This window comes from Camelus ferus, chromosome 32 (assembly GCF_009834535.1).
Source record: "Camelus ferus isolate YT-003-E chromosome 32, BCGSAC_Cfer_1.0, whole genome shotgun sequence".
NCBI lineage: Eukaryota > Metazoa > Chordata > Mammalia > Artiodactyla > Camelidae > Camelus > Camelus ferus.
This window is the reverse complement of record NC_045727.1, coordinates 18,038,004-18,053,821: the sequence shown is the minus strand read 5'-3', so window position 1 is coordinate 18,053,821 and position 15,818 is coordinate 18,038,004. Positions and strand designations below refer to the sequence as shown.

Sequence of the window (15,818 nt, the reverse complement as noted above, 5' to 3'; positions counted from 1 at the left end):
GGTGGGCGCATGCACGTGCCTGCCTGGATGCGCTGAAACTTCAGATCACAGTGGCCCTGGGTTCAGCGGTTCAGGGAATTGGTTAGAATTCTGTGCTCTTGAGCTCTTAACACCCACTTGGGTTGGAAATTGGAGGCTCCTGTCTTCCGTAATCTCTTTTTCCCTTCCTCTCTTGAGTGCTCTTACTTGGGAGTACTGGAGTGATGGCTAATTTCATCTTCCCGATAATTACCTCGGAGAGCCGCTCTGCTCTGGGCCATGACGGGGCAGGTGTGGCCAGGTCTCTCTTACCCTTTTGGGTCACTGTCTCCTCTCCTTCTTGGTGTAGCTGTGCAGTGCCTTCTCATACACAATTATGTTTCTCACTTAGATTTTGGATACTGTGTGTGGGAATGTTTGGGATCTTGCTTTATTTATGTCTGTGAACTATCCTTTCAACTCATTTTGCTTTCTCAACTAGGGTTTTGTGAAAGCATTCAGCGCTACAGAAAATCATGTCAGTGAATATTTTCTTAGTTCTCTTAAGGAGGGGGACATAGCTATGCCTTCTAGATGCATGGGAAATTAATTCATCACGTACAGTAGCTGCCAGAACTCAGGTTGAGAGTGTTTTTTGGTCATATTTATTGAGAAAGAAATCTTGATTCATTTCAGTCAGTATTCTAAGTGCTGTTTCTTACTGTTCAGTGTCCAGCTTAGATTTTACCTCTGATTCATTAAGACAGTGGAAGTCATCCTTTGGATTCCCTTTAGCTGCTTGTCTCATGCCTCCAGTAGCACAGGCTGCATGATCACATTGTGATACAGTTATTTTCTTAGCTGTGTAACAGATCAAGGCAGAGTGGTTGGAATTACATGCTTTTGATCTCTTGACATTCACTTGAATGGAGGGTGCAAACTGGATGGCTGTTTGTATGGTAGCCCTTGATTAAGGTTCTGCAAGATCTTGCCTTGCTCTTAGGGTGGCAGCCTCCAAGACGGCCTCCTGTGGTTCTGACCTCCTTGTATTCATGCCGTTGTGTGGTTCCCTCCCACATTAACTAGGGCTGACCTGTGTAACCACTAATATGGAGGAAATGATGAAGTGTGGCTTCTGAGACTTGGTCATAAAAGCATATTGGCTTCCACTTTGCTTCTATTTGGAGCCTCCATGTTGTGAGGACAGCTCTGTGGAGAGGTCCATGGGGTCCATGCTCCAGTAGTCAGCAGGAACTTACCGACCGCGTGAGTGTGCCGTCTTGAAGGGGGATCCCGTGGTCCTGGCTGACACCCTGACTAGCCAGAAACACCCAGATAAGCTGCTCTTGATCTTCTGACCCACAGAGACTGAGTGAGATAAGAAATGTTTATTGTTTTAGGTAGCTAAGTTGTGGGGTGACTTATGAAGCAGCAGTTGATAACTAAAACATGTATAGTTTACCTTTGAATGACACAGGGGTTAGGGGCGCAGACCCCCACACAATCAACAGTCCGTGTGTGAGTTTACAGTTGGCCCTCTGTATCCGTGGTTCTGCGTTCTTGGATTCAACCAGCCTCTGACCCTGTACTGCTTATTTATTGGAAGAAATTTGCACTTAGTTCAAACCTGTGTTATTCTAGGGTCCACTGTATTCTCAGATTATAGTGCCTGATTTGTAATGCTAGATCACACAATGCATAAATAAATAATTCAAACCCGATTCTAACCTAAATTGTAACCTAAAAGGCCTTTGGGTACTTTTAAGCACCCTTTCCACCTCTCCTTAAAAAAAAAATTTTTTTTATATAAATAGATAAATACATGTAGATATATAACATTCTTTAATAAATCTTAAGTGAATAATCGAAGATTCAGTATAGTAGCAAGAGAAAGTTACGTTGTACAGCAGGGTTTGGTTATCCTGTGTTCTATGATATTGTCATATAACCTAAAAATGTGTTACAAGGTTAGAGTCATGGTCGTCTATGTAACTTCAAATTATGTTATTGATTTTTGAGGGAAAGTCTGGAATCTTAACGTTGATGTTGGGACCAAAGTGATTTTTATTTTCTTCTTCATAATTAATGACCTGTACTTTACTCAAAATATTTTACAATGAATTTATTACATGTAAAGATTATTTTTGAGAAGTATCATCAGTAATATTACCAGAGCACATATAAAGGGCTAATTGTTGCTGAAGTAAAATCTAAAACAGTACTTTAAAAAATCCTGTCCATTCATTTACATCTTAAGACGTTTGAGCTCCTGCTCTGTGCCAGCAGCTGTGTTTGGAGTCTTCCTCTTTAAAAGCTTTGCTAACAGTTGACCTTGATCTCCTCAATAGGGAGTTTTGTCTGCTAAGCTCCTCTGGCACAGCGATGAGAGATGGGTTCTAAGATGAGAGATGGGTTCTAACGGAGGCTCATGTCAAGGAAGACACTGGGGAGAAGGTTCTATAGGAAGTTGGGTTTCTCCGGCATGTAGGAGCCAGGGGTGAAAAGCAGAGGAGGAGCCCAGCCGGCTCACTAAACCGATGGGTTAGAAGAGGGGCTCTGTTCCCAGGAGGGCGCAGGATGTGGTGGGAACCGCGCCGCCTCCCGACCCCTGGACCCCTGGGTCTTGGAAAGGGCTCATTTGGTGTTGGAGAAACAAAATGTGTGGCTGGACGGGGACTAGGAGGAGCTGAAGGACAGCTTTTTGGTAGAAGAGACACATACTTCTTGGCTCTTTTTTTTCCTTCACCTCCAGAGGTAAATAGTGCGGAATTGGTGTTTTCCTTCACCGTTATGTGGAGAAGAACAGGATAAGCACTGCTCTTCAGGATTATTGTTAAAACTGGATCCACATAGAGTCTCTCTGCTGTTTCATCGTCAGGAAAAGGCAGTCACTTCGTGTCATATTCGTAAAAATGAGACTCCACAGTGACATCAGAATGTGCTTGGAGGGTCCCCTTCATAAACAGTGTCGGTTTTTGCAGGTGGGGGTTTGCCGTCAGAGCCCTGTTATCCAGTCACAGGAGTGGACTGAGTGGTCGCCCAGAGCTGTGGGGTCCTTCGTGGATTAGAACCTAGGCCTCTGAGTCTTTATTTGATTTGTATGTGTATATTTTTGATTAATATTTTTTCCCTGAGTGTAAAAGTTTTTTGTTTTTTGTTTTTTTAATCGAAACTGTGGTCTAACTGACACTTAATCCTTCGCATTCTTTCTCTGGGATTAGAAGGCTTAATAACAAAAACACTGGCTTGTCCAGGCTCTGATTCTGGCAGCTTGGAGAATTGTCTTTAAGGTTTGGAAAGTCCTTGGTCCCTGCCGCGCCTTGCGAGGAGACAGTGAGAAGGATGGAGGCTCAGCGGCTCACGACGCTGGGGCCTCCTGTGAGTGGCTGGCTCTGCAGCTGGGCCTTCTCTCGCGGACTCGTTCAGAAGGAATGGCAGCCTCCCGACCGTGCTTTTCTCCAACCCCCAGGCACTGCCAGCACCTGCCGGAGCTGCATTGGCTGCGCCTCCCCCTTACTGTACGCTGCTGACAGGCAGTTTCCCTTCCCACAGATAGTGCTGCCCCATTTTGGGCAAGGGTGTCAAGGCCAGTAGCCTTGGTACAGATGTGGATGTTTAGCGCAGGGTAGCTTTGGGGTGATGGGCAGCGGCTTTTATTCAGTGCCAGTGTCCCGGAGTGCCCTGGGACGCCCATTCCCTCCCTCCTGAAATAGATGCTGTCTGCTGCCCAAGCACCTTAGCTGTCCATTGTATGGGCCGTGAAAGGCTGGGAGGCAGGGGGGCGATGGTGGAGGATGCAGGGGAGGGCACCAGGTGCAGAACAATGACTCCCAAATTATGTCACGAGCTGAGCTGCCAGCCCCACGAGCACTGCTCGGCCTCATTACCACATGAAGTGCCACAGAAGGGCCTTTTCATTTTCTCCCCAGACTGTTTTCCCCAGTCTTACTGGGGGTGGGCTGGGGAGGGGGACACCCTCCTCACTCACCCCTAGTTAACAATGGAGCACAAAGTCCCGGCAGAAGGAACCTCACAATGTACCCTGGGGCTATTTTTGATTACAGTGAGAGGCTGTGACTCAGAGTGTGCCCTGGCAGATGACGGCTCCCCCCGCCCCCCCCCCCCGCCCTTCCCCTCCCCCGCCCCTGGAGATGAGCAGGCAGCCTGTCCTTTGTGCGTTTCCTTGGCCGGCCTCTCCCGCTGCTGCAGTTCACTGATGTGTCCACAGCAGCCGGCCCACAGGCCTGACAGGGCTCTGACAGTGGTTTTTACCATATATGGCCATCAGAGCTCTGGGCTGTCAGCCGGCCAGGATAATTTCCTTCCTCTGCTTTGATTGGCTGCATGGCGGCTCAGAGAATGGTGGGGTCTGGGAGTGTGTGCTGAAGGGAAGCCACTGAGTCAAGTGCAAAGAACGTTTAACTCTTTCCTGGTTTTCTGGAGCGTGAGTCCGAGCTGAGCACACAGGCAGGTACTGCTGGCAAAAGCCCTCTGTGTATAAACATGCTGACACCCCAAGTAGGGGAAAGCGGCAAAGAGCAGGTTTCTGAGTACTAGTTACTGTAAAATAGACTCAAGCTTCAGTGGACAAATTTCTGCTGCCCTAGTTTGTCCAGGAGCCTGTTTATGACCATAAGTAGTAAACGTTCTGCTCTCACCAGGTTGGGTACCTTGCTAGTTAGGGGTGGGGCCTGGGCTGAGTCCAGGGAAGGCAGAGCCAGGAGGACAAGTGATGGAGCACAGGTTGGCTTGCTCAGAGGAGCGGGGACTTGGGTTTCCATTCTGGCTGAGCTTTTAAGTCCTGGGTAAGTGATACGGGCTACTGAATTGGGTCTCTACACTGGTCCTCCTGCTTGTTTACAGCCATTGCAAGATGTGAGCTGCCTCGGCCATACATCCCAAGGCATTAACCTAACAACACAACAACAAAAAACAGACTTGTAATATTTTTCTGTTTTTCATCCCCACTACAGACAGGGAGGGTGGGTTTTGGTTCTGAGGCCTGTGGGTAGAGCAGTGCAGAGCTGAGATTGGAAGGGGTAACCTTGGAGCTCCCTTGTCATTCACGGTGAGTCCCATGGGCAGCGTCTCCAGTGTCACTGGAGATGACCCTCAGTGCAAGGGGCTAGGCAGCAGTCACTCTCCTTTCTGATTTGGGTACTGAATGCTTTGTTTTAATTTCCTGTATTTGCATTTACATTAATAGTTCTTTTGCTTTCCAGCTTTTCCCTTCAAGCAGAATTTTATTTTGACTAGGTTATACCTCATCTTGGGTTCCTAGTTTTTGTTTGTTCTCAGACCAGACGGATCATGTGGAATTACTTGTCTGCAATGATGAGGTTTCTGCTTTGTAAATGTTTTGTTAAGTCAGGAAGTTAGGAAATAGAGCCTCTCCATTCGCTGTTGCATATTTAGGCATGATTGAATAAGGGAATGCCAACTCTTCCACTTTTTTGCTTTCTGATAATAAAATACCCATAGTTTTATAGTAGCTTTTTCAAGTTCTTAATAGACTTTTTAAATGGTCTATTCAATATTAAACCCAGCTTTTAGAGAGGAACTGTGATGCCGAAATGGTTGGCTTGGTGTTTTCTCTTGTGCCCATAAAGACTGTTCCCTTTCGCCCCCAGGCAGCTCAGGGCCCTGCACAGCCACATTGCCTCTGCCTGGCAGCTTTGGTTGCTAGCCTGCTTTACAGGCCCGGGTAACTCAATCTGTATGTCCTGTTCCAGGGCGCCTCCTCTTACCCTCAAGGGTGGCGTTTCTGGTTCCCTTAAAGTAAAACCTCCTCAGAATGTTTTATTCTTGGGTCACGAGCTGTCACTGTCAGTGACCGGCCTGTCAACAGGTCCTGTATTGTGTGCATCAGTCTTCTGGTCTGCTGCAGGAGTCACGATAGCTCCTCCCCGTGGAGGAACAGGGCCTTCAGAGGTTTCAACAGAACATGTATCCACATAAATAATACTGTTCCAAGAAGCAGGAAGTTGGGGGAAAAAAGGAAAACCCACTTCAATAGATATCCTTTTCAGGCTCCTTTGAACTCTGCACAATGTGAATGGAGCCCTTATGCCTGGGCTGCAAACTTTTCCTTTGCTTCCAAGCACGTGTTTGACTTACCCATTCTTCTTGCTGAGAGTTCAAGAATTTTCAGGCCAGTAATAAATTATTATCCATGCCTTTGAAAAGATCTTTTAATGTACGGACAGTATGATAAGTTGTTGAACTTTGGGCACGTAAGGTGATTTTGATCAGCATTTTTTCCTACAATGAAAATGTGTCTGAATAGAAAGTAGGCATGAACAATCTGGAAAATCTTTGTTCCTTGAGTCAGGATGGGGTGGGGGGCAGTTTGGGCCTTACATCTAAGGGTAGTGTAGCCATTCTGGATAATAATCATAGGTTATAATAGTGGATTATAAGGTGACTAGATAATGAGAAGACTACAGATTAGAAGTTTGGAAAAAAGTTCTGGGAGCTGCCTGTGCTGGACTAGCTAAGGGAGACGGCATAGCCAGCAGAACGCAGCTCCCGGAACAGTTTACGAGTATGTGATTGAACTCCAGAGTGTACACTAGAAAGACATTGTGCGTGGGATACCTTGAGCATCTTAAACGGAAATATATGATTTTGGCTGATGAAATTAACGGGTGTCACCTTTTGACACCTTGGGAGTTTGAACTTTGTGGAATCATATGTTAGTCGGGAGGAGAAAGCCTGCCAGGTAAGTGTTAACATGGCTTTAACCAAATTTTACTTTTGGAAGAAACTGGTAATCATTAGACTGTTCCTGCTCAGCACCAGTTTGGTAGCCTCTTCAGCCTAATACTGAGCAGGCTAATGTGTAGATCAAACAAGTATCGTGTGAGGGCTCGGACATCCATTAAGAATAACCATTCGGATGATCTTTTATACAATGTGTAGGTCATGTTGGAAGCATCCCACTGTTGTATTTTGAGTGTGGGAGGGTGAAAATGTCTGCGGGTACACTCACAAATACACCATGAGCTCCTTGAAAAACACATCCCATAAATGCTGGAGAGGGTGTGGAGAAAAGGGAACCCTCCTACATTGTTGGTGGGAAGGTAGTCTGGCCCAGCCATTATGGAACACAGTATTGAGATTCCTCAAAAAACTAAAAATAGACTTACCATATGATCTAGCAACCCCACTCCTGAGCATATACCTGGAGCAAATTCTAATTCAAAAAGATACATGTACCCCTGTGTTCATAGCAGCAGTATATACAATAGCCAAGACAAAGAAGCAACCTAAATGTCCATCGACAGATGACTGGATAAAGAAGCTGTGGTGTATTTATACAATGGAATACTACTCAGCTATAAAAAATAATGAAATAATGCCATTTGCAGCAACATGGATGGACCTGGAGATTGTCATTCTAAGTGAAGTAAGCCAGAAAGAGAAAGAAAAATACCATATGATATCACTTATATGTGGAATCTTAAAAAAGGAAAAAGAAGACACTAATGAACTCATCTACAAAACAGAAACACACTCACAGACATAGTAAACAATGTTATGGTTACCAGGGGAATAGGAGTGGTAAGGATAAATTTGGGAGTTTGAGATTTGCAGATATTAACTACTATATATAAAAATGGATAAAAAACAAATTTCTTCTGTATAGCACAGGGAACTGTATTCAATATCTTACAATAACCTTTAATGAAAAAGAATATGAAAACGAATATATATATGTATGTATGTGTATGTATATATATATATATGACTGGGACATTATACTGTACCACAGAAATGGACACATTATAACTGACTATACTTCAATAAAAACAAACAAATAAATAAAATAAAAACACATCCCAGAGTGGAACTCCCTTATAGAAACATTTGTGAGGAGATTTCTATACATGTCTGTCTGTATATATTTAGAATTTCTTTTGATTGTGCATACTGTTCTCAGCATGTAAGATGAGTTCACTTCTTAAATACGAATTCTTTTTTGTAAAGCAGTATGGCAAATAAGTAAGATCCACTATTTGATGTAAGTGGAAGCAGTTGTGGTTTCCCATTGAAATTAGTGAGAAATACCCTTAAAACTGGAAATATTATTTCGTAAGAGTCACATTGAATTTTGTATGCCTGAGGAGGAATGCTTTTGCAAACTTATTTAAAATTACGAACATTCCTTCTTAGAGCAGTTATACAAAAATATGTATTTACTGATGCTTAAATTTTTATTTATTTATTTATTTATTTTTACACCCCCTTACTCCAAAAGCTTCTAGGAGGAAAAGTACTGCCTAACTCTGAGTTTAGTTCCAGCATCAGTCTGCAGGAGCTCTGCTGAGTCTTTTGGCCGCTTTGAAATTTTTGAGGACTCTCCCCAAACCCAAAGTAAATGACAGTGCTGGTGTCTAGGTGGCTTTCTGCCACCGTGACGGTTGCTGGCTGGAATGTGTCAGGGCCATCGGCCTCAGCTTGGCCTGCCACATGGAAACTGTGCCGTCAACCTCCCTCTCCCACGTGCCAGCTGTACACATACTTTGGAGGCTGGATCGTCCCTGGAACCCATGTTGCTGGGCCTCTGGCAGGCCAGCAGAACGTTTAGACAATAGTGTGTAAGGAAGCCGGTGCCCTGCCCTATTTCACTCTGGTCCGATGAGCGTAAGGACTGGAGTCTGGGCCAGGGCCTTTGGGACCTTGGTGTTGGCCATTTCATCACTTGAGTTGACTTGCTGGTAATTCCCATCACTTGGAGTTTTAGCTAGAGAGGTACAATTAATCTCTTCTATGTCATGTGATTGGGATAACTAGTAAGTAATCAATAACTTTAAATAGTTATTTAAAGCAGGAAGTCTAATGTCTGACTAACTATTCTCAGCTGAACTTCCAATTCCATGCTAGCAAAGTAGTAGTCTAGTAACTAAGGGGATGCGTCCTCAACACAACAGTGGACTGATTTGTTAGTAAATGAAATTATTCTGTATTTAAGCCTTGGGAAATCAATGGATAGTTCTTAAATCACTCTAAAGAAGATACGTAAAAGCTGGCGCTCGGTCTCGTCAGCCTTCCTTCCTGTGTCAGCATTCACGTAAGCTTGCTGCTTAGAGACGCAGGTAAGCTGCGTAGTCACAGTGACTCGCAGTGGCTGTCTTTCTGAATGGTGCTTCACACTTGAGCGAATTAGACATGGATTCCTTGGTTTATTCACTGGATGATAAATGAGGATGTGTCATGATTATGAATGAGAAATGCATTCTCATTAGATCCCAGCGCAAAATGACTTTCAGAAGTGATGCGCCCTCATCTTTACCATATAAGGCCATTATCGTATGGTTTCCTTCAGTTTCCATGGACTTGAGCTCTCAGCCGTTTATAATTGCCCAGATCCGCCCTGTTAAAAACGCATACTGATTGGGTGAAATATGTTGTTGTGCTTTTGATTAGATTTTGTTATGGGTAGGAACATATTTGGAGGTACACACCCTTGTAATCAAGGCAGCTGATAGTTGACTATTGTTGTGAACACCCTGCATGAAAAACCGTCAGTGCACGTTTACAACGGCAGTTTTTCTCACACTTTCTCCTTTTTGTTCCTTTATCGCTATCAGGCGTTTAGTCGATTCCCTTGCTGTTGGTCTGCAATATGGTGCTACTTCCCCTGTTTCATTTGCTGTAAGGATTTATGATGATGTTAAAACCAGAGGAAGCAGCTGTTTGCAGGGTATCATTTTTTTTTTAGTGAACTTTGTGTTTCTGATGACCAGCTGCCAATAATTTCGGCAGTGCTTCCATGGCATTGCAGAAATTTTCTTTCCCTGGAGAAATCTATTAGGATTGCCAGTAATGTTTTAGATCTGCTTCTTAGTTTGTTTTCGTCTGCCTCTTGACCTTCTCTGCTCCTGTTTCTTTAGTTAGAGCAGGGGTGATATTGTTGCTGTGCCATAAAGGTAGTTGTGCTAATGCAGATGAAAGATCTTCGTGCAGTTGTTGGCATGTACCATAAGGACTCTAAAAGCGTTAGCTATTTTTGTTACTAATTATTTGTTTTTGGTAGAAAGGAGGGAAATAAATGGCAGTTGTCCTTTAAATGACATTCAGGTTCCCATGAAAATGTTGGGCTTTTAGTACTTGTATTCCATAGACTAGTTGGGCTGAATTGAGAATGGCAGAAATGCTTGTTACTGTTTTCAAACATCCTAGTTGGCTGAGAGTACTGCTGAATAGCTATTCATTTTTGGCCAGGGCTGTGTAATTTTAACCTAAAAAAGAAAAATCATCTAGTAAGCTTTTCAGTATAATTAAGAACATCTAGTATTAATGTACTTTCAGATTCCCCTCAAAATTTCTTTATACCTGAGCAAAAGCTCTTCTTAGCCCAGATTGGAAAAAAAAATTTTTGGTGTCTTTAGATGTTCAGAGGTCAGTGACTGTATATACTTTGCCATCGAGAATGCCAAATGGGGTTCTCTGGGGGAGAACTTAAGAATGCAAAGACCTTGAGATAAAATAAAACAATTCAGATGGAAAAATTTTTTCCTTGGGAGTAGTCTTTTGGGGGGGGTGGGATTAGGTTTATTTATTTATTTATTGTTTTCAAATTTTATTTGTTTATTTATTTAATGGAGGTCCCGGGGATTGAACCCATGCATGCGAAGCACGCACTCTGACACTGAGCTATATCCTTCTCCAAAGATTTTTTTAATGTAAAATTAATAACAATATGTTGGTGTGTTTCTCAACTTCATTATACTTTAATTATTTTTTAAAAATAGGAAACAAGTCAAACAAATAAAATAATAGGACAGTCATCATGTACTCAGTCACCCACAAGATTAAACAGATGTTAATATTTTGCCGTGTTTGTTTCATATCTCCCCTTTTTGAAAAACAGGGAAGCATAACAGATGTAGCTAGAATACTGTTTTCCTTTCCATCTTTTCTCCTTCCCCAGAAGTAATCATTTCCTTAAAGCCGGCATGTTATCCTATGTTTGTACTTTTATTACATGTGTACATACCTATAACATAGCCTGTTATTTTGTGTGGGTTAAACTTGTATGTAAGTGATGTTTATTCTCATACCAAAGACAGTTAAATTGGTTCTGCTTTTTTCACTGTTCCCAACAGTGCTGCAGTGAATACCCTTCTCGTGCAAAATACGGGAGCGTCTCTCTGACACAGACCATCTAGAAGTGGTATTGCCGAGGGGCGGGCATCTCCAGCTCCAGTTGTTTCCACATTGCTCTCAAAAGAAACCGTAGCAGGATATTCTCCTGCGAGCAGTTTTTATGAGTTCCTCTCTCCCCGCATCTTTGCCAGCACTTGTATTTAGGCTTCTAAATTGTTGCCAATTTTAATAGGTGTCCAGTGTTACCTAATTGTTTCAATTTGCAGTTTCCTGGTTATCCCAGTTACCAGTGAGAATGAGTACTTTGCATACACCTGTTGGCTTTTCAGGCTTCCTTCCCTCTGGATCCCCTGCTCATATCATTTGCCCATCGTTCTGCCAAGTTGTTGATTTTGTCAGGTATATGTTTTAAATATACATATGCACACATATACACATACATGTACTTTTCCCAGTCTGTACCTTGTCTTTTCACTTTATTTTTTTGTTTGTCTGTTTTTTGTTTGTTTTTTTTTTGTTTGTTTGTTAGATGGGGAAAGGTAATTAGGTTTATTAACTTAATTTATTTTTTAATAGAGGTGCTGGGGATTGAACCCAGGACCTTATGCATGCTAAGCACATGCTCTACTACTGAGCTATGCCCTCCCCCGCACTTTACTTTTTTGAGAACAGCCCACACTGCTAACATTGGTTTACTTTTTATTTTTCCTTCTTTTGAGTGGAATTTTCATCAATATTTATAAGTCACGTAGGCTGCAGTTTCTCTTCCTTATACTGTCCTTCGTATCAAGGTGGTACATTACTTATGCAATGAGGTCAGAAGCATCTCTGTTCTCCGGGAATGTTGGTTTGGGTTGATTTCTAACTTGAATGTTTGGTAAAACTCAATAAAACCATCTGGGCCTATTATTTCTGGTATTTAGTGATTGATTGATTTGTGGGGGGGCTGGGGGTGATGCGTGGAGTTACACTACTGGTTATTTTATGGTTACCGGTCTCTTTAGGCTTTCTATTTATTGAGAAAGTTTTGATGCATTTATTTTTTTCCTGGGAGATTGCTTATTTCATCTGGAATTTTAAGATTTCTTTTAGATATATCCCACAAGTTTTGCTATGGCATGAATTTACTGATCAGTTATAACTTTCTTTTTATTGGCCATTATAATTTTCTCTGTGAATTTATTAGTAAATTAAAATTTTCTCAGATGCATTGGATATATTTTGGGGTTTTTTTTTTTGTATTAATTTTTAATTGTATTGCGTTGTACTCAGATCATGCTCTACAGAAAATTGATTCCTTGGTAGCTTTTGAGATTTGCTTTGAGGTGTCTTAATTGACCATTTAAAAAAATAAATGTTTAATGTGTGCTTGGAAAAAAATGTGTTTTAAAATGTTGGCTACAAGTTTGTCTATATTCACTAGATCAAGCGTGTTACTTCTGTTAAAGTCGTCTTTATTCATACTGATTTTTGTCTGATCTCTTAAATCTTTATTAAAATCTCTTAAGATTATGGTTTTGTCATTTTCTCCTTAGAGTTCTGTCAGTTTCCGCTTTCGAAGTTACGTAGTTAGAGGAGTTAAAGTTCCTGGTGACTTTAGCTTCCCCTTGAATCACTTCTTTAAACGTTGAAATGTGATCTTTAATAATGCATCTCACCTCAAAATCTGTTTGTTCTAGTAGAGCGACCTGGTATATATTTATATATCCCCTCCCTCCTTTAGTTGTCTTTTGTTTTCTTATTTTTTTAAATGTGTCTTGTAGCTGATTTTAATCTGATTTGAGACACTCTTTTAGCTGGTGAGTTTAAGTCATTCATATTTACCACAATTCATGATTTATGGTTGGTTTTATTTCTACCATCTTATTTTATGCTTTCTAGTTTTCATTCTTTTTTCTTTTTATTTCCTCTTTCTCTTGGATTGAATGAGCTTTTTTAATTCCAGTAACCTCCCTCCCACTCTATACACTTTGAAAGTTATATATTCTCTTTCCTTTCTGTGTTTACCCTTAATTTTAACATACTTACAAGACGTAAAGTCTAAAACTAGTCAATTTTTCTGCCTTTTTCTAGAGAAGACCCTGAAACCTCTGAACTCTGATTGACTCTTTCTGTCTCACGTGATAGTTTATCTGGGTATGGAACACATAGTTGATTGTTTTCCTTAGCATTTCCCAGGTACTTTCCCATGTTTTTGTTTCTGAGCTTGCTTTAAGCCTGCCCGCAGTGAGTCTCATTACTCTCTCTGTAGGTAACTTGTCTTTTCTCTGTATTCAAAGGTATTAGCCTATTATATAAAAGGTTATATTTTACATTTTGAGTAATTCCAAAATGCATTCATTTTAAATGGTAAAAACACAGCTATAATCTACAGTTTGGGGATCGTTAGAATTGTATTTTGATTAAAAGACTCTGGTATTCTCTTTTGCTACGTCTGTTAATGCCATTGATTAGATAAAATCTTTGTAGTTCTGGAAATTTAGATCCTTCATCTGGGGAGGGTCCTCGGTAGTGGCAGGTTGGCAGTTGTTACTGGTTGATGTTGACTGATGTGAACGTCATCGTATGTATATTGTGGGGAGTTTGGGGTAGCAGTGATGAAGGAGAAATGGGTCTGAGAGAACAAACCAACTCTGTGGCGCTGATGTTACTTAACGGTCTCTCTCCCCCCACCTCCCTCTCCCTCTCCTTTCAGACTGGTCGAATTGACAAATCCTACCCGACAGTATGTGGCCACACAGGACCAGTGTTGGACATAGACTGGTGCCCACATAATGATCAGGTCATCGCCAGCGGATCCGAGGACTGCACGGTGATGGTAAGCTCCTGGGACTCACTGCTGCTTTCAGAGTGTATGTGTGGGGGGACTCAAAATGCAGACAGTCGGTAGTTTTGAATGTCCATTGGCTCATGGAAGAATTTAGTACACTAAAATTCAACTACAGGTAAGCTATCTGCAAGCCCTTCTATCAAGAAGTGAGACCCTAATGTTTTTTTTCTTCTTTTGTGTGAGTGTGTGTGCACGCACATCCTTGTTAACAGTTGGCACATCTGCTTGGTGGGAGGATTTTCCGGAAAGTAAAATGACTTTCCAGGAATTCTGTGAAAGTCATTGGACCACATGACCTCCCTCCCCCTCAAAAAGGAGAGAAAAAATCACTAGCATTAATTCTATGTTACAGTGAAATATGAGGCCAGAGATAATACGTGTAAATGGGTTATGAAACAGATATGGAGAGATAGCAAAGAGTTTTTGCAAAAGTGCTTATTTCCAAGCTGATGTCTAGTGGACCCTGGATAAGAAGGTCCTTTTTATGCAGATCTACAGACAGCCAACTTGAAACGTTTTTAAAGTGAGTTCTTTCCATTACCTAGTTTAGATTCCAAAAGGAGGTTATGTATGAAACCAGGGTGTGGGGTCCTTGTTACTGTAAAGCTTCTTGTTCTCGATTATGTTCTTCTCAGCCTGAAAAGGTAACTGTGGGTTTGGATCAGTTTGTAATCCTGGCCCAGCATCTGTTGGAAAGGCTAGGTGTGAGCACGGCCTGGGGAGCTGGAGCACGTGCTGCGGTGAGTGAGGGAAGGTGCAGCCCCCGGTAGGACCGGCAGCCGGTCTCCCACGCCAGGTGGACGGCTTGGAGGTGAACCGTGCTGCTTTCATTTCCTTCCCTCTTCCTTTCCTGTGCACCAAACCAGACTGAGAAACATTGTTTGGAAGGCTTTATTAATTAAAATTATTTTATACAAACACAAACTAATTCTTGAACTGTGCCGTTTTAAACATTTACCCATTTTTCCTCGTGGACTTTTGGCTGAGGATAACTCCTCCTGTGATCTCATGATTTTGGCAGCCAATGCATATTAAAGAAACATGCTGCTGTTAAAAGGAATTGTTTCATTTAACGTGCCTTGCTAGCTTGATCATTTTAATGGCTGCAGACACATTTTGCAAGGAGAAAGGAACAGTATTTAGACCCGATGCCAAAATCTTGAACTAAGAGTCTTAACCTCTCTTGAAGAAGCAGGTTTGATCCCTCTCTCCATCTCCAGCATTGTTGGTCGTGTTGCCCTTTTTAAAAAAACTCACTAAACAAACTGTTCAGTGAATTCAGTTAAGTGAAAAAGTGAATCGAGTTAAGGGATTTATTACAAAGTGAACATTCTGTAACCACCACCCAGGTCAAGAAATGGAACTTTCCCAGCCTCTCAGACTTTCCCTGAGCCCCATCCCAATCACGAGCCCCCTTCCCTCTGCAAGTACCAGTTATTCTTCCTTGCTGTTTCTTTATGGTTTTAATCACACACACACACACACACACACACACACACACACGTGTATCTCTAGATGCTGTAGCTTAGTCTTTCAAGTTGTAAAAACTTGATATGTCTTTTAAGTCTCTCCTAATCTACAGGTTCCTCCTCCATCCTTCCATTTTCTTGTTGAGGAAAAGCCTGACCTTTGACCTGTAGCTTCCAGCAGTGCAGATTTTGCTGCCTGCACCCTAGTGGTCCAGCTCCCCCGGCTTCCCCGGCCTCTGGATTCCGTGCAAGTTGGCAGCAGGATCCCGGAGTGTGGTTAGATTCAGACTTTATCCCTTTGACAAGACTGGAGCTCATGGCACCTTACTTTTGAGTTTTTCAGGTTCTGATTTGTAGTGTTTCCTGTCTTGTATTGTTTTCTTAATAATGTCTTTTCTCTTGCTTTGGAATGTGTACGGTAGTTTTTATCTTTTTTTGGAGCTGTTTTT

General features: G+C 42.1%; 1 protein-coding gene across 3 annotated transcripts in view; it reads left to right on the top strand.

Annotated features, from left to right (window-relative positions):
- CORO1C (coronin 1C) overlaps positions 1-15,818 on the top strand; it is a 69,184-nt gene that overhangs the window by 32,050 nt on the left and 21,316 nt on the right. For all 3 annotated transcript variants that reach the window (XM_032472029.1, XM_014551899.2, XM_032472030.1), the window contains exon 3: positions 13,766-13,888. In XM_032472029.1, coding sequence (XP_032327920.1) covers positions 13,766-13,888 — 123 coding nt within the window. The remainder of the gene's footprint in view (positions 1-13,765; positions 13,889-15,818) is intronic.